Source organism: Sminthopsis crassicaudata, chromosome 1 (assembly GCF_048593235.1).
Source record: "Sminthopsis crassicaudata isolate SCR6 chromosome 1, ASM4859323v1, whole genome shotgun sequence".
In the NCBI taxonomy this organism is placed as follows: domain Eukaryota; kingdom Metazoa; phylum Chordata; class Mammalia; order Dasyuromorphia; family Dasyuridae; genus Sminthopsis; species Sminthopsis crassicaudata.
In genome coordinates this window covers 617000459-617019189 of record NC_133617.1, presented here as the reverse complement: position 1 = coordinate 617019189, position 18731 = coordinate 617000459, and the positions used below count along the sequence as shown (strand labels likewise).

Sequence of the window (18731 nt, the reverse complement as noted above, 5' to 3'; positions counted from 1 at the left end):
TTGAAGTTTCAGATATATTATGATTCCTAAATTGTTGTTTTTTCTTAAGCTCTATTATCGATAGGATTTTTTTTTTTTGGGGGGGGAGGCTGGGGTTAAGTGACTTACCTAAGGTCACACAGCTAGGAAGTATTAAGTGTATGAGACCAGATTTGAACTCGGGTCCTCCTGAATTCAAGGCTGGTGCTCTATCCACTGTGCCACCTAGATGCCCCTATTATCGATAGGATTAAAGCCATAAGGTTTGAGCTGTTTTTCACCATATAACCCAGTTATTGGAAAAAGCAAATTAAAGCTGTTGTACTAAATTGTATTAAGTCCTATTATTGACATATTTTAGTAGAATTGCCCAGCAACTTCTGCAAGTGACTTGGAACCAAACAAACATATTCACTGGAAAAAGACCACTTCAGAGCTATTCTGAGATTTAGGCCTCTTCCTGAATGTCTTAGGGAAAGATGTTTCCAGAGACCAGACAACTACATGAGACATTTGGGACTCAAAATGAAATGTGCTGATTAACTGAACATTGGGAGTGAGTATAGCCAGATTACCAGGAGAATTGTTGTTATTTAATGTTCTTATATTATTTTATATTCTTATCTTATTTTAGCCTTTTGTTTCATGGCATTTATGCTTATTGAGTTTTCTAGGTGACCTTTTTTGATACGTAAATCTCCCTTTAAAATTAGAACATGATGAATTCTCCAAGAGGCTTGGTTTATAACCTGCCTTAGTTTACATGTAGAGCCTAATTAACAAGGTTGGTCTCCATAGTCAGGGAGAAAGGCACAGACAGAGGATATGATATTTTATCCAAGTTTATTCATGACTTTGATGGAAATGTGGGATGATAGTTTTGAGACTCGTGTCCACAGTACAGATTCCCTGTGTAAGTCCCCTAGCCTACAAACACTAACATTTCCTCAATAGATTTTACCCAAGCAGCAGAAATGAGGATGATGCACTTGGTATAAAGAAATAATAGGACTGAATGTGGCACTGAAGGATATATCTTTTGCTTTGGTGTTTAGTCATTTCCATATATGGTTAACATCAAATAAGAAAATTATGAAAAGTTATGTTGACCCAGTGTCCCATTGTTCCTACCTAGACTTTTGTCAATCAGTGGCAGGGAAATGAGTCATCCAATTTGCAGCTTTTGTATTACCCGATATTTATCACATTCCAAATTACTCTCCATCTTTTTGTAGCTGTTAAACATCACAGACAGACAAGACTAAGATGCAACAGTTTATACATTTTTGCTGACTGAAATCTATCTAAATTGTCTTTATCTCAATGTGAAAGTTAATAATAAAAGGTGGATCCATCTTGAATCCCTTACTGATCTCCAATGACCAGAGCACTAATATATTCCTACTTTGATATATTTTTAATGAACTCCTTTTAATTCTCTTTATCCTGAGTTTTGCCTTAATAATCAGGGTGAATTGTTCTACAAAGGGTTTTCCTTTTAACAGTCTAGCAATCTGGGGATATTTGTAGGCAGTAGGACAGGAACTAGTAAATAGGGAGAGACTAAATCTGAAAGAAATAAATGACCAATGGGTGACAGAAGAAATAGGAAGAGATGGACTGAAGGGAATAGGTAGAATAGAAATGGTATTGACAAAAATAAGGGTCACCCAGTCTCCAAAGACCAGAGAAGTCCATCAATACCATGAATCCTGCTTTAACCACAGTCTTAACAGATCCCAGTTCGATTCCATTAAACAAATTTCTATCAAGAGCATAAGTAGCAAACACTGCAAGCAAAACTCTTCATGCTGCAGCAACCAGATTAAAATGTAATTAGGAAATGTCTAACAAAATGCAAAATATGATATAATGTTCACTTGTGGGTTTTTATAAGTGTCAATATACTGTCCTGTTCATTTTTATTTTATTTTGATAACACTGATTAAAGATCTAATTTGCAAGACTAAGTTCTGGAGTTTCAGAAACAAGAATGAAATAGCCTCTGCTATTTCAGGAACATATATTTTGTACATAGATAAGATCAGATGGTACAGAGATCATTTTAAACCATAAGAAGTGAAATAATGGTAGAAGAACCAAATAACAATAAATACAAAATGGGGCAGCTAGATGGTGCAGTGGATAGAGCACCAGCCCTAAAGTCAGGAGGACCTGAGTTCAAATGTGACCTCAGACACTTAACATTTCCTAGCTGTGTGACCCTGGGCAAGTCACTTAATCCCAGTTGCCTCAGCACAAAAAACAAAACAATAAATACAAAATAATAATGAACTCACTTGTCCAACAATTTTAGATTTGCAAACAACTCCCCCTCACAACATTCTTATGAAGTAGGTTATACAGGCTTAGCAATCCCATTTTATGGTTGAGAAAAACAAGGTTCATTGAGATTGAGTAATTAACAAAGTTGACATTTATAAACTGCTTTAAGATTTAGAAAGTACATTACATGCATTATTTCACAACAATTCACAATTACCTCACAATAGGTAAGTTCTTTTATTAGCCTCATTTTATAAAGAAACTGAGACTGAGAGCAATCAAATGATTCACCTAATTTCATACAATTAGTAAATGTTTGAAGCAATATTCAAATTCAATCCTTCTTGACTAGTTCAGCATGAAAACACCACAACAATGTTAATATTAATTTATTTTTCCATCCTTAAAAAAATTAGCCCTTTTTGTAGTAGATAGAAACTGGAAGATGAATGGATGTCCATCAATTGGAGAATGGTTGGGTAAATTATGGTATATGAAGGTTATGGAATATTATTGTTCTGTAAGAAATGACCAGCAGGAGGAATACAGAGAGGCTTGGAGAGACTTACATCAACTGATGCTGAGTGAAACGAGCAGAACCAGGAGATCACTATACACTTCAACAATGATACTGTACGAGGATGTATGCTGATGGAAGTGGATATCTTCAACATAGAGAAGAGCTAATTCAGTTCCAGTTGACCAATGATGGACAAAAATCAGCTACACCCAGAGAAGGAACACTGGGAATTAAATGTAAACTGTTTGCACTATTGTCTTTCTACCCAGGTTACTTTTACCTTCTGAATCCAATTCTTACTGTGCAATAAGAAATTCGGTTTTGCACACCTATATTGAACATATTTATTGTAACATATTTAACATGTATGGATTGCCTGTCATCTAGGGGAGGGGGTACAGGGAGGGAAAAGAAGTGAATACAAGGGATAATGTTGTAAAAAAAAAAATTACCTATGCATATGTATTGTCAAAAAATACATAATTATAAAAAGTTAAAAAAAATTGAATTTTAGATGGAAATAGTCAGTTGAATGCCATGTTGTTTTCCATTATATTAAACCTGTTCTCCTAATAAGCAAATAATATCATAAGATAAATGATAAATCACCAAATGAATGGTATCTGGATTGGATTTATAAAAGGGGAAGGTATAGACTAGAGCAGTCTAAAGAAGAAAGAAGAAAAAAAGGGACCTACTGTGGATCTTAAAGAATTCATCTCTCAGATATTAACTTAATTAGGTAGAGAAAAGGGGATGGTATTACAAAGTCACAAAGTGAAGTAGGGAAGAGCACAGTATATGTGGATAACAGTAAACACAATGGACTGGATAGATCAGGGGATTCAGGCAATGAGCAAGGCTAGTTTTAATGGAATTTGCTACTAGATGAAGTCCATGTCTTATGTACTATGGTGGCAAAAAATAATTACAGTAACACTCCAGGTAATAGATTTGGATAATACTTTTTAAGTCACTGGCAAAAAGATAAATATTAGAGCAGCTAGGTGGCACAGTGGATAGAGCACCAACCTTGAATTCAGGGGGACCAGAGTTCAAATCTGGTCTCAGACACTTAACACTTCCTAGCTGTGTGACCCTGGGCAAGTCACTTAACCCCAGCCTCAGGAAAAAAAAAAAAAAAAGATAAATATTAATTAATCAAGTAACTACAAGTTCATCCCGGTTGCCTGAACGAGTTAATGAACCTCTTTAAGCAAGATTCTTGATTAACAACAAATCAGTAACTACTGATAGTGGGGGGAGGGGGGATTTCCCCCTGTAAAACCTCTACACCAGTGGTCCTCAAACTTTTTAAATAGGGGTCCAGTTCACTGTCCCTCAGACTGTGGGAGGGCCAGAGTATAGTAAAAACAAAAGCTCACTCTCTGTCTCCGCCTCTCAGCCCATTTGCCATAACCCAGAGGGCCACATAAACATCCTCAGCCCTCGGTAGTTTGAGAACCCCTGATCTATATCCTCATTTGATCCATTAGGATAAAGCTGGGAATCTGGTGTAAAGATGAGAACCTGGTCTAAATCCAGATAGACTGTAATATATTCTGATAATCTCTTCTTTAGATTCTCTCATCACAGGAATTTAGTAAATTTCCCTCTTGTGGATTTCCCAGACAGAAGCTTCCAAGAAAATACTCAATGTATCCTTTCTATTTCCCAAACTGTTGGTGTTCGATGGGGGAGCAGAGATGGAGAAGGCACATAGTTCAATGCAGCTGTGTTAAAGACTTTCTCCTCAGTAGCTGAAAGGACAAAGAACTAATGTGGTTTCTGGTTGACACACACACAGTTTGAAACCACTGGGGGCAGAGGGTGTCATTCCAAACACTGACATTTGTAAACAAAACTGGTGGGGAGATTTGTGGCACGATCTAAGCCAGAAGACATCTGCCAGAAGCAAAAATTTTTTGGTTTGCTTTTGCCTCATTCATTTGCACACTCACCCAACACAGGGCATTGTCTCATGCACTGTGGGGGAGGAGGCAAAAAAATGTAAAGATGCCATCCCTCCTCCCCAGGAATGCTAGAGCCTATCAGCACAGAGAAGTGGAGGAACAACTAAAGTGCAAGGCAGTGTGTGCCATGTGCCATGAAAGGTGTCACTAGGGAAACAGAAGAGGAAGAACATACAGGTCACTGGAAGTTGGGATTGAGCCCAGCCACAAGTAGAGGCTTATTATTGGAGTTTAGTGTAATCTGAGGTGAGAAGATTCATGGTTCTCTGATGAATTAAAACAACCAGTTCTAAGGGCCACCCTGCATGCTTCTGTGGTTTTCTATGACAATGAGAAATGCAAACATTTCAAAAAATCCAATTAAAATACATGGAGGCACACAAAGGCACCACACCAACTGGGTGAAATCAATAAAGCAGAAAGGGAGGTTGGCAGATACTCTTGTTGCTAGTTATGCAAGGTTTTATTATTTTAGTTAGAATAGAAATTTAGGATGCTAAGAGATAAGGAGGATATTAAGAGTTAGCTAATCCAGCTCCCTCAGACAAAGACAAACATTTTGGCTGAGAGTCCTGATAATCTGGATCCTGGACGGTGCTGCTTTCCAAACAACAAAGAACTGTTCTCACTACATCAGATTATTGCTTTATGTTTGAAAAATTATTAGTATTGAAAAATTATGCTAAATTATAAAAAATCATTTTTATTTTTATTACAATATTATTTAATAACATAATCTATAATAATTATAAATATTATATTATTTAATATTTAATAATTATTTCATTTAAAACAATAAAAATGCTAAACTAAAGACATAAACTATCTCTCCAATTCCTTTTTCCTTTAAAAAAAAAATAAGAAAAGGCACATGAAATCAGAAGTGGAACAAATCATAGAGTTGGAATGTTTGGTTTTGCAGCTTTGTTTGGGGTTTTCTGACAAAAATACTGGAGACCTTTCCATTTCCTTCTCCGCTTAATTTTACACATGGGGAAACTGAGGGAAACGGGCCTGAGTGACTTGCCCAAATCCGAACTCGGGAAGATGGGCCACCCTGACCCTCAGCAGTTTATTCCCGGAACCACCCCGCTGCCCTTCAGCTACAGGCCGGGGCAGATAAAGAAAAATAAGGATCCTTCTAGCCCATTTTACAGATGAAGACACTGAGTCCTGGACAAGTGAAGTTTCCTTTAGGAACGCAGGTAACACGGTGTTACCCCGTCACTGATCCGCCTCTCACTCTCGGTGACCCGGACAAGGTCGGTTCTCTTGAGAGGCGTTGGAGTAAGGAACGTAGCAGGCAGAGTATTGGAAGGAGAAGCCAGCAAGGGTAAAAGTGGGGGAAGACCGGAAGCGGAACTAAGTGATGGCGGAACCTGTTTTGGGGAGGCCCGAGGCCTGAGGAAGCTCATCGAGGACGGACCCGGGAGCGGGGGAAACACTGGATGGTCCCCGGGGAGGGCTGCGAGGGAGAAGAGGAGGGAAGCGCAGGTGAGAGCGTGACCTCGGCTGATTGGGGTGGGAGTGAAGGGACCCTTAAAAGGACTGAGAATGTTTACTAAAGAGGAGGGAAGGCTCTGCCAAAGGGTTCCGGGGAGGCCACAACTGGGAACTATGGGTACCAAGTGTTATGACGTCATGATAGACCTTAAGTGTGAGGTCACTTCCCCTGTGGAGATGCTGGAAGGGGCCGTGGGTGCCCTATCCTCACCATCAATAATTCCTTTTAAAAATAATAATGATGATTTATTTATGTATCACCTTAGAGCTTATGGAATAATTTATTCTCTCATTTGAGCCATAGGACAATCTGCTAATAACAATAATTAGTGTTTATACAATGCCTGTTGTTTGCAGAAGCTTTTCACAGCTGTAATTTCATTTAATCCTCTCTACAACCCTGCTAGTGGTTAGTAATATAACAATAATAATTAGCACATACAGTGCCTACTGTGTGCCAGGCGCTGTACATTTTGCTATTATTAATTCATCTGATCTTCACAACTTAGCAAACAGCGTAGTAGGTGCGGTGTTTATCCTCATTTTACAGATGAGTATGTCAGGCAAACAGAGATTTGGTAACTTGTTTAAGCTAGTATATGTCCAACCACTCAGGTCTTCCTGACTCCAGGCCCCATAGCTGCCTCCAATACTGTCGCTCTCTCTATTTTACAGATGAAAAAACTGAGTGATTTGCCTAGAGTCACAAACCTAGTAAGGGTTTAAGGCTAGATTCAAATTTAGATCTTCCTAATTCCAAGTCCTGTCAACAAGTAACCATTTATTAAGCACCTACTATGCACTAGGTGGCGCAGTGGACAGAGCACCAGCCCTGAAGTCAGGAGGAGCTGAGTTCAAATTTTACCTCAGACACTTAACACTTCCCAGCTGTGTGACCCTGGGTAAGTCAATTGCCTAAGCAAAAAAAAAAAAAAAAAAAAAGCACATTCCACTCACTTAATTTTTTAAGCTGAAAAGAAATGAATGATTTGGGATAAATTTTTTTTGGGGGGAAAAAATACCTAAGAGAAATTGAAACTTATTTTTAACACAAGCCAAATGAGAACATCTTAATTTTTTTAATCACTCATTTACAAGTTTATCTTAACTATTTTGATTAGGAAAATTGTCCAAAAGTTTAATCTCTCCCACTAGTTAACAACACTAGGTAGTGGTATCTGTTGATTTTCCAGAGTCTTGCTCTGCAGAGGATTTGAAGTAGATTTCTCTGGGTGTTCTTTCAAACTTGTTTGAATTAATCATGGAATTTTTTATCCCCTGGTGCTTTTCTACATATTTTTTTTACAAATTCACCAGAGTTCTTACAGAATTGTTTATGGTCCTTAGAGTTTTCTTCAGCTTGGTCTGACCAGAGTGGGTGGTCATGCTGGGGGACAGAGGGAGTGCATTCACCAGTGCTCTGAGAAATTGGATGGCTGGTCGGTTTGAAGTGCTAACTAATTTTCAGTGCTAATTGCTGGCAGACACAACTGTCCTTTTTCATCAATGTTAATGTTAGATTTTTGTTTTAAATGTGATCTTAAATGGTTTGAATGAATTCTTTGCTGGGAAATTGGTTTCTATTCTGAAGGCTTCCTTATATAAAGTGTGGTCAGGAATAATAAGCCTTTGCTAAATCAATTAAGTTTAGCTTCATCAACTTAGATGTTAAGAAAGTTTTTCATTACATATTGTTGAATTTCTTAACATCAGCCTCTTGCTGTCATCAGTCTTGAGTTTGGTGGTGTTGCTATCCTCAGGATGAAATAATTTTGATGAGGACAGTTTTCTAGGCTGAAATGTGTACTTTTCTGCCTCCATTCTACTTTTTCTTTCTTCATTTTTCTCCTTGAAATTCTTAACCTATTATTTCTTTAAATTTTGATTTTTTAGTTTTATGAAGTAATTTCTTAGCTTGTTAGAACATTATATCTTTTAATTAATTTAGATTATCGCATGAGACCTTGGGTGAGTTATTTTCTCTTGTTTTTGTTGATGATATACTTAAATGCTAAACATTTTTGTGGATTTATATTGTATCCTATTACTTTCTGAGACAATCATCTGTACTGGTTGTTTCATTGATTCTCTAGCCATTTTTCTGGGGGGCAAGAGTTTATGGGAACCCAGCCAGTAAGTACAGTAGCAGCCGTTCACTCTGATCCCTAATGCTGGGCAAGTCAAGTCAAAAAGTATTAATTACCTACCAGTGCCAGTCACTGTGCTAAGTTCTGGGGATACAAAGAAAAGCAAAGGCAGCCTCTATTCTCAAAGAGGTTACAATTAAAGAGGGAAAGAACATGCAGACATACATACTATATACAGAATAAAATGGAGATAACCTCAGAGAAAGTACTAGCATTCAAGGATTCTTGGAAAGGCTTCTTCCAGAAAGTTGGATTTTAACTGAGACTTGAAAGTAGCAGAGACCAAGAAGATCATATTCAGAGTCCTCACTCCATTCAGGGCTGAGGATGGAGTCTGGGTGACATACTGCCAAGTGGAGATTCAGAAGTAACTGTATACATAGCTATAGCCACTGGGCTACTGCGTATCCCGACCCAAAGGTTTTTCCTTTCTTATGGTCATTGTTTATGTGGCTCATTTTTTGTTGTTTTGAGGTGATGGAAAGGAGCTGTATTTAGAACATCTCTGTCATCTGATCAAGCCTCTCTACTAGATGTCTTCAAGCAAAGTGTGTTTCCATTTGTTAGATATGTTATAACGGGGAATCTTGATCAGGTATTGGTTTAACTAAGCATCCATCTGGTCTGCAGTCTCTTCCAACCCAGACTTCCTACAAAGACAGAAAAAAGAATTGACAAAAAGAACTGAATCTTATTCAAGCATAAGCAATTCCCATTTCTTCCACATCTTGAGCTTTCTTCTCTTCTATGAGTTTATAAAGTGAAAAGATATACACTAACTGTTTCTCTCATCTCCAGCCTCCTCCATCCTTTCATAATCCCACAATTTTAAAGATTTAATCTGTTGGAGATATTGGGAAGTTGAACATGTTTCCTAGTGTAAGGTTTTTCCTGAGTTGAGAGAGGAAAGGTAGTAAAGAAGTAAATCTCCACCAAAGGTGAAGAATTTCTCCCTTTCTTTGGTCCTTCCTTCCTTCTTTCCTTCTTGCCTTTTTTTTCTTTTTATCTTGCTTATTTCATGGAAATTAAAGTTCTGAAAGTCTAGCTCATTAATGACATTAATAAAATGATTCAAATAAGAAAAGGGACTATTTTCACAAAGAATTAGGAACAAAATTATAGTTAATGCTTAGGGTATAGCTGGATAAATTATAGTAGGTCAATATAATGAAATATTACTGCCTATTAAAAATGTGAAATACTAAAAATTCAAAGAAACTTGGAAAGAACTGGTCCAGAGGAAATTAGCAGATTAAGAAAACAATTTACAATTATGTCCAAAATAAAATAGAAGAAATCAATATTGAAAGACTTAAGAACTCTAATCAGTACAATGACTAATCATGATTTTAGATGCTTTTAGTGAAGTATGCTTCTCTCTTCTCAGTAAAAAAGTAGTGAGCCATAGTTGTTGAATAAGGCATATATTATCACACATAGTTCTTTTTAGTCATTTTTCTTTCTTTTTTTCTTTTTTCTTTCCTTTTTTTTTTTTTTTTTTTTTTTTTGCTTAACTGCATCTTTGTCACTATGGAAGGTTCTTTTTTTTTCTTTGTGTGGAAAGGGGTTGGAAGATGAGACAGCAATATTATTTAAAGAGTAACAATAAAATATTTATTTAAAAAAAGAAAAAAGGTAATATTAAAATATCAAGCTTCATTCTTATATAATTGTTTTAAACAGAGATGTAACAAAGCTCCGCATAATTCTTTTTGGTCATTCTATAAACCGAAGTGTAACTGGAATATTGATTTTATATTTCAAGAATAATCCCACTCAATAAATAATTTGTTTCACTCCCTACATTGAATAAGGTCATGGAAGTAACTCTAAGTTCTGTAAAGCTGTATAAATGAAATGTGGAGACTGGAGGCAAAGACTTTTTGTCGGCCATCCATAGTTTGATGCTTTTGCACTATATCAAGAGAAAAGAAAATCTTGGCATAAAATCTTCTCTATATTCTCAGGCATAGGTAATAAGAAAAAAAAAGGAATGACTCAAAATTTCTTCCAATTTCAGATTTTTGAGTATCCAATATTGGCTTCAATACTTTACTGAAAAATTCACTGGGATTCCAGAACAGGGAACTCCGTTGCTCTAGACCTCCAATATCACTAAAAAATGAACTGCTAGACTATCTTAAATATTCCCAAATTCTTTGACTCCAACACAGATGAACAAGTACTAAAGCTTTGCTTATCCTAAGAAAGATATCTTTCCCTCGTAAATTCCAACCCACAATGCAAAAAGCTTAGAAATCTGAGCAGCACTAACAAGAAGACAGTGTTGAAGATATTAATCCTATTCCTGAACCAGCTGATAAGTGTAACATTGGTAATGCTTCCAGGTCTTCAGACAAAAAGACCAGCAAGATGACAAATGAAGAAATTATAGGAGGATTATAAAGAGAAATTAGCATAGGTGACTAAAAAAAAAATATAGAATGTGATATAAGTAACCATCTAACATGGATTGCTCAACTGGCATATGATATAAATAAATAGATGCTTGATCTATCTAATCTGACCCAGCCTGTCTCTAAGGTAATGGTAATTTCTGCCTTTGTGGGGAACTGGAGGAAAGCCATGGCTGAATGCTTACTGAAAATGAACCATTTAAAAGTGTAAAGAGGTTGGTAGGAAGGACTTTCTTTTCTGATTATTAACTACTATTGCAACACCCAAAAACAATTGCCAAACTGTAGTTCTGCCAAGTTTGCTTCCCAAATTTATGACTGAAATCTTCTCTGAATGCAGGATAGGTGGTCTGTGGAATGCTGCCATTTCCAGGACCCTTGGACCTATCTGCTTATTCAGGTGGCAGTTGGTTAGCATTTGGTGGAAATGGTAAAGAAGGGTGGGCCCTTCTCCTCTATAATTTCTCTTATTGATGGCTATAGAGGTTGAGCAGAAAGCAGGTACAGTGGTCTAGAGCCCAGCTTCTTAAATTGTGGTTCACAATCCCATATGGGGACTCATAACTGAATATGGGGGTCACAAAATTATTATTTACTATTAATAAATTTGATTTGTATACTTATATACCCAGAGTCACATAATAATCTCCAGGGTGAAAATTGGTCACAAGCAGAAAATGTTTAAGAATCCCTATTCTCAAAGGACCCCAAGGGAGAGTCAGGGTAACAGCCTGTTCCGGGGACTCAAACCCATCACATTCCTTAAGACTGGAATAAAGGTAGTCAAGGATCCTGAATCTAAGAGACTTGAAAATATCTGTTCCTATTGGTCCTGCTTCAAATACAATTACCATCCTGGGAAGCAAATTTTTTAGAGAAGGGACCAGATGTCCCCATTAATCAAAGACCAATTAACAGTTAGAAGCAAGAAAGCTATAGTCATTAAAGCAGCAAGGCACCCTAAAAGAGTCAAATTTGATGATGGCTATAGAAATACCAAATGAATGAATAAATGAGCAAATAAGTTACTAAGTAAATGAATAAATGAATAAATAATGAATAAATGAAAGCTAGGAACAATAAAACATAAAAAAATTTCAGAAAGGGACATAATTTTGTTATTTGTTAAGTTTAACAGTTTTTAATGCTATGTGCAAGCACATTTTTATATGCAGAAATATTTGTGTTAATTAGTGTTAATGAACAAGATTATACGATGATAAATTCTAATGGACATGTTTCTCTTCAACAATGAGATGATTCAGACCAGTTCCAATGGTCTTATGATAAAGAGCCATCACCAGAGAGAAGACTGTGGGAATTGAGTGTGGTTCACAACATAGCATTTTCACTCTTTTTGTTGTTTGCTTGCATTGTTTTTCTAGTTTGATTTGATTTTCTTGTGCAGCAAGATAATTATACAATTATGTATGCACCAAAATATGACACATGTTGGATTTAACATATATTTCTGCCATGTTTAACATTAAAAATGATTGTTAATAATAAAAAGGAAAACAAATTTAAAAGTCTAAAGAATAAAAGCAAATCCAACAATGCAATATTAATTGTGAGGTATCAACTCTTTTTCCTTCTTTTCCCTCCCAAAGACCTTCTGAGGCTCCTGAGATAACAGTTAATCTGATCAAATACAATGTACTAGTAATGTGCTAATAAGAGAAAAGGAGTTCTTTTCCATTGTTTTTTACCCTTTTACATTAAATATTATTGTTTTTTCTAGAAAGATGAATGAAACTGGTGAAACAAGTGTGAAAAAAATGAGCATGGTGAATCTTGACAAACTTATAAATGACTTCTCACAAATAGAAAAGGTATGTAGAATTACCAAGAAGTAGTGTTTGGATTAAAGGATAAAAAGGGAACCATGGAATGATGGAGAATGTGAAAAAGAAAGAGGGAAATGAATGAGATAAACAACATATAGTAAAGAAATTAATACAAGCCTGAAATATACTTGAACTGAAGCATTGATCAAGTAAAAAATTCTCTTAACATCAACATTTCAGCCTTCTTTCCATCTAACTCTGTACTTATTTTTCCATTTTTTATTTTCTAGATAGGTTTCTAGATAGGTAAGAGAATAGATCCATGAATGACAGCTCAGGCTCTGGCACTAGTTAGCTGTGTGACTAGGGAAAGGCTTGATTTCTCCAAGCTTCATTTTTCTCTTCGTGGAATAGTGAGGGAGCAGGTTAGACTAGGAAACCTCTCAAGATCCTTCTAAGTTATAACCCTGAGGTCCTTTTCATTTGCTACTCTCCTTTTTTCTTTTCGTCTTCCCTTTCTCTTTCCTAGTTATCATACTTTCTTCTAATTCCCTTATCCCTTTTCCTAATTTTCTAGAAATTTGTGTTTTGAGTATGTTTTGCTGAAGACATCAGCTTGTATCTAGGTATCACAGATAAAAGGGATAATAATGTGGCTTTTGTAAAAATGGGTTGTAGAAATATTGACAGAAGTTTAGTCAGCTTTAGAGCATATTACCTTTACATAGTCCTTTCACTATTTAGTGTTTAGAGTCAATCCTTATTTCTGAAGACCCCAAGATACATCTTGATTAAAGTAAAAGAACTAAAATGTAATTTTGACTTGTCTTTAAACTCAATACGTTATTTTTTCCAGAGAATGTCAGAAATCAGTTCAAAGAATAATAAATTAGATATTCAGTTGGACAAGACTAACTCTTTGCTAAAATTGATGCAAACCAAAGAGAACTCTGTTAAAGAAGGTAAGAAATTGTTTTCATAAGCAAATTCTTTCTGACAAACATACTTATTAAATTTATTGATAACTAAATAGAATATAATAGGAAGAAACTTGGAGAATCAAAGTTGAATAGAGAATAAGTTCTACTAGTTATAGAGGTCAAGTGTGAGGTAGATCATTTAGGAAAGAAAAACATTGCACTATATATATGGCTCAGATCTCACTTTGTAATGAGAGAAGATCAGGGAGTTGTGGTAAGCCACAAGCTAAATATAAGTCAGTACCATGGCACTGAAAGATTTCTAAATAGAAGGATATAATATATAGGGTATATGAAATGGACTGCCTTTGAAATCACTCATGTCTAGACTTTTTATCAAGGAGCTAATTTAAAATAATAGTACTGATTTTTTTGTAAATATGCTTGTACTTATAAATCCATATGAGTGTGGTCTTCAGATTATTCATTTTGGGAAGTCATACATTTCTCTAATGATACCACCATTGTTTAAAATACTTTGGGGACTTCATTTTTGAAATTAGTTCTAGAACCCATAATATATTCTCTTGAATATCTTAATCAGTAGTCAATATTCATACTTTAAAGATAGACATGATTTTTTGAAACAGCCTAAAATAATGTATTAATGACAAATAAATCACTGATAAAACATTCAATCCAAAAAAATTTGCAAGAAGACATAGGTTTCTAACTCACTGCCACTTTGGTTTCCTTCTGGAAAATGAAACCATATGAGTAATTGCAACCCAGGAAATTGATTCTGTGCAGACTAACTGATTTAGAATGGCCTAAGGGTCTGTGTGCTTTTATAGAAGTAGCCAAAATAAGTTTCAGCCTTTTAAAATATACATATTTAGGGTAAGGAGACTCTCAAATTTCTTTGATTTTCCATTCATGAGTATGTCAGATAAAGATAAACAATGGAATCAGTGGATTTACTTTGGTGGCAGGTGCTGCACTTTCAGGCTCATTTGCTGTTCTAACTATTTTGTTCTACTTGTTGGCCCTTCTTTTCCTAAGGGAAGGGATCTATTCTAACTAGTCTACATCAAGATTAGTTTTCTTTTTATTCTGTTTATTTTTTTCCTCCTTACTCCAATGATTGATTTGCCTACTTTCCTTTCTACTACCTAGATTTCTAGGCTTTATTGGACTATTCCAAAAAAGAATGCAACATATAATCCTTTTGTTATTTCAGAAAAGATGTTTACTGTTAATAAAGAAGAAACTAACAGAGAATAAAACAAAAAAATATTTGCTTCCTACATACAATACTTCCTTTTCCCCCTTAGACTTTGTAGAGAAAGATAAAGTCAATAGTCAGTAAACCTTTATTTAACACCTATTATTGTGCCATACACTGTATCATGCCCTGGGAATACAAATATGGAAAAAGAAAGACAGTTCCTGCCTTCAAGGAAGCCATTGTCTAATAGGGGAAACAATATGCAAACAAATAAGCACAAACAAGCTATATTAAATATATATGTATGTGTGTGTGTGTGTGTGTGTGTGTATATATATATAAATAGGAAGAAGTGAAACACTCTAGAATTCAAAATGTTGAGATGGGCTTCCTATTAAAGATGGGATTTTATTTGGAACTAAAGGAAACTAAAGAGATGGGGAGGAAGAACGTTCCAAGCATGGAGGACAACCAGAGAAAATGCTGAGCCAAGGTGATGAAATGTCATGTTCACAGCAGCCTGAAAACCAGTGTTCCTGCATTGAAGGGTACATGACAAAGAGTAAGGAATTAAAAAGACTAGAAAGGCAGAGAAGATCTAAGTTATGAAGGGTTTTAGATACCAAACAAGACTTTATGCTTGATCTTGAAGCATCAAGGAACTAATGGAATTTACTAGGGACTGGACAGATGGAGAAGGAGTGGGAAGGTACACATGGTTGCACCAGTGCTTTAAGAAAGTCAAATTAATAGGTTAATAGGTTTAATAAATAAGTTTTTCAGTGTTTGTTAATGTAATGTGTAATGTTAGCTCCCAATACTATTGTATATCAAGTTAAGCACAAAATTATTTTGATATTTTGATTTTTGTTCAGTAACCTCAAGTGAAAAGTTTATCAGCTTTTTGGAGACCAAGACACCTATAGGAGTTTCTGATTTGGTGCTGTAAAATTTGAGTTAAAATGTTGAGAAAGTAAGTATTTAGGATTTCCAAATACTATGGTAATATAAATAAGATTGGGAAAAATAAACACTGCTTTTTAATTTTTTTCTTTTTTTTTTTATTAGTACGAATTTGACCAATACCAAAAGGCATGAACATTTCATTATATAAAATAGAATAGAAAAAAAGAAGATTGTATATGATATTGTGAAACCTCTTTCTTAACAAGTGTTTTTTCAAAAGTATCTTAAATTCAACATGGTAGTTCCAATACTACTTATCTCTGTCCCCGTCTAAACTTCTCTCTGCTATGTTTTGTGTATTTTAAATGTTTCATTAATACTCTTTTTCTTCTTTCTTCCTTTTTTAGAGTATCATCATTAAAATTTCCATAACTACTCCTAAATTTTCAACCACCTCCTATTTTTAAAAAGCTCCTCTAAAGTAAATAAGAAGAGTTAAGCAAAACAAATCTGTGCAATAATTGGGTCTTTAGATTTTTCACTTCATCACATCCCTGCCAAGAAATAGGAAATATGCTTCATTGTCAGTCTTCCAAAGTTGTGATCAGTCAATCAATATTTAACAAGTATTTATTGAGTTCTTTCTATGTGCTAGATAGAGACAAGGAGAAATAATAAAATTAACTCTATTCACAAGGAGTTTGCATTCCAATAAATGTAAATTTTGATTACTGAAATCTTAAAAGATTTATTTGGGTTTGCAAGCTAGATTTTGCTTTTTTTCTTAAGGACTGTGCCTTAAACCCAGATCACTCTGTCTTTCATTGACTGGTCAACAGTAAGCACCAAGCCAAGCCCTACTTGGTCATTATTTGGGCCCTGATTGGCTCAGAGTGAATGTAAATAGCAAGAAATGAGGGTCTTCCTCTCACCATTGATATATAGATATGGCTATAGGTTTGGTTTTTTAACAAGTAAAGGAGGCCATTTTCTGCTTCATTTCTTACCTATCCTTAATCACTAATTGTGCATTGCCTCAGTCAAACTGAAACCTGCTAAAGACCTTAGCTTAAAAAAACTGCCTCCAGGCCATCTCTAGTCTTCTTGGTCTATATTTTGGCTCTGAAGGAGAAAATGAAACTGATGACTTTACACAGTCTTGCTTCACTTAACCCCAATCCATTTATATGGCATGGCATCACCTCCGAGCAAAGAACAATAAAAAACAACAACATTCTAAAAGGGAAGATAACAATACATCATATACAAGTTACATGCATATGACATGACCTTTTATATCTAAGTGCTATACCTATTTGGAGTTCATTATAGAATATGGAGTGAGACTCTGATTTAACCCAAATTTTTGCCAAGCTGTTTTCGATTTTTCTTAGAAGTTTTGTCAAATAATGAGAAAGGGTCCTTACCCCAAGAGCTACATCCTTGGTTTTACTGAACATTCTTTTATTTGGGTCAGTTATTTTGGGATCGTGAGACCTAATCTGTTCTACTGATCAACTTTTCAATTTTTAAACTAATGTTAAATAATTTTGGTGATTATTGCTTTGTAATATTGTTGAGATCTGCCAGGCCCCTTTCCTCCCCACTTTTAAAAATTACTAAGAGTCTTGATATTTTGTTCAGATTAATTTTGCCTCTTTTTTTTTTTAGTTTTATAAAATAATTTTTTTGTAGTGTAATCAATATGATACTAAGTCAACGAATTTAGGTAGTACTATCATTTTTATTATATTGGCACAGCCTATTCATGTGCATTTAATATTTTTAATTTTTTAATTATATCTTTATTTCTACAAAGACTCTTTTGTAGTTATGTAATACCTGGATGTTTTGGTAATTTAATTCCCAGATATTATATACAGTCTGCTGTTATTTTGAAAATAATGTCTTTTTAAAAAATTTTTCCTCCAGGATTTTTTTGGCAATATATAAGAAGATTGATGATTGTTACGAATTTATTTTATATATCATTGTTTGTTGAATTCTCAGATCTATTTATTCAGCCTTAACCTCTCTCCTGATCTCTATGCTCACATTTCCAAATGCTTACTGACAGCTCAAATTGGATGTCTTGTAGCTATATTTAAACTTAATAACAATAGCTCATATTTATATGCTTACTATTTACCAGTCCCTATGCTGAGCACTTTACAATCCTTAACTCACTTGATCCTCACAAGAGTTTTGGGAAGTTCTATTATTATCTAATGAGGAGACTGAGAGTTAATTGATTTGCCCAGGACCACCCATTTAGTCTATAAAGCTAGATTTGAACTGAGGCCTTCCTAAGTCTTGCCCAAAACTCTAGCTGCACTACTTAACTTCCCTAAAATTGATCTCATTATCTTTTCCCCAGACACTCCCCTCTTCCTAACTTCTTTATTATTGTTGCATCATGCACCTATTCACCAGGCTTCCAATCTCACTGTCATCCTTGATTCCTTCCTTACATTCACTCTCCATTTCCAGCCAAGTCGTGTCATTTCTATCCTGGTAACATTCCTAATATATGGCTCCTTCTTTCTTCTGACATTATCACCACAATAGTGAACCTCATTACCTCATTCCTGGACTGTTATGGGAGCCTGCTGGTTGATCTTCTTGCTTTGGTTCTTTCCCCACTCCAGTCCATCCTTCATTGAACTGCCAAAGTGATCTTAAAGTGCAGCTAGCTATGTCACCCTACTATTCAATCAACTCCAGTGACTCTCTGTTGTCTCCAGAATCATATATAAAAATTCCCTTTTGGCTTTTAAAGCCCCTTCCTTCTTTTCTAGTCATCAGTGACACTAGCCTCCATGCCATTCATTTCCCAACTCTGGACATTTTTTCTTATCTTCCATCTCTGAAACTCTTTATCTCAACCGCTTGGCTTCCTTCAAATCTAGGCTAAAATTTCATTTTCTACAAGAAGTCCTCCTCAGTCCTCCTTAAACTCTGTGCCTTCACATTTGAATTATCTCCAATTTACGCTCTGTGTTGCTTGTTTGTACATAACTTTGCATATTGTTTCCCCCATTAAATTGTAAGTTCTTTGAGAGGAG

General features: G+C 35.4%; 1 protein-coding gene across 2 annotated transcripts in view; it reads left to right on the top strand.

Annotated features, from left to right (window-relative positions):
* Window positions 1-6190: 6190 nt before the first annotated feature.
* The window catches only part of CCDC152 (coiled-coil domain containing 152), a 56514-nt gene continuing 43973 nt past the window's right edge, over window positions 6191-18731 (top strand). For both annotated transcript variants that reach the window (XM_074300973.1, XM_074300890.1), the window contains exons 1-3: window positions 6191-6252; window positions 12567-12657; window positions 13469-13574. In XM_074300973.1, coding sequence (XP_074157074.1) covers window positions 12571-12657; window positions 13469-13574 — 193 coding nt within the window. In that variant the 5' untranslated portion in view covers window positions 6191-6252; window positions 12567-12570. The remainder of the gene's footprint in view (window positions 6253-12566; window positions 12658-13468; window positions 13575-18731) is intronic.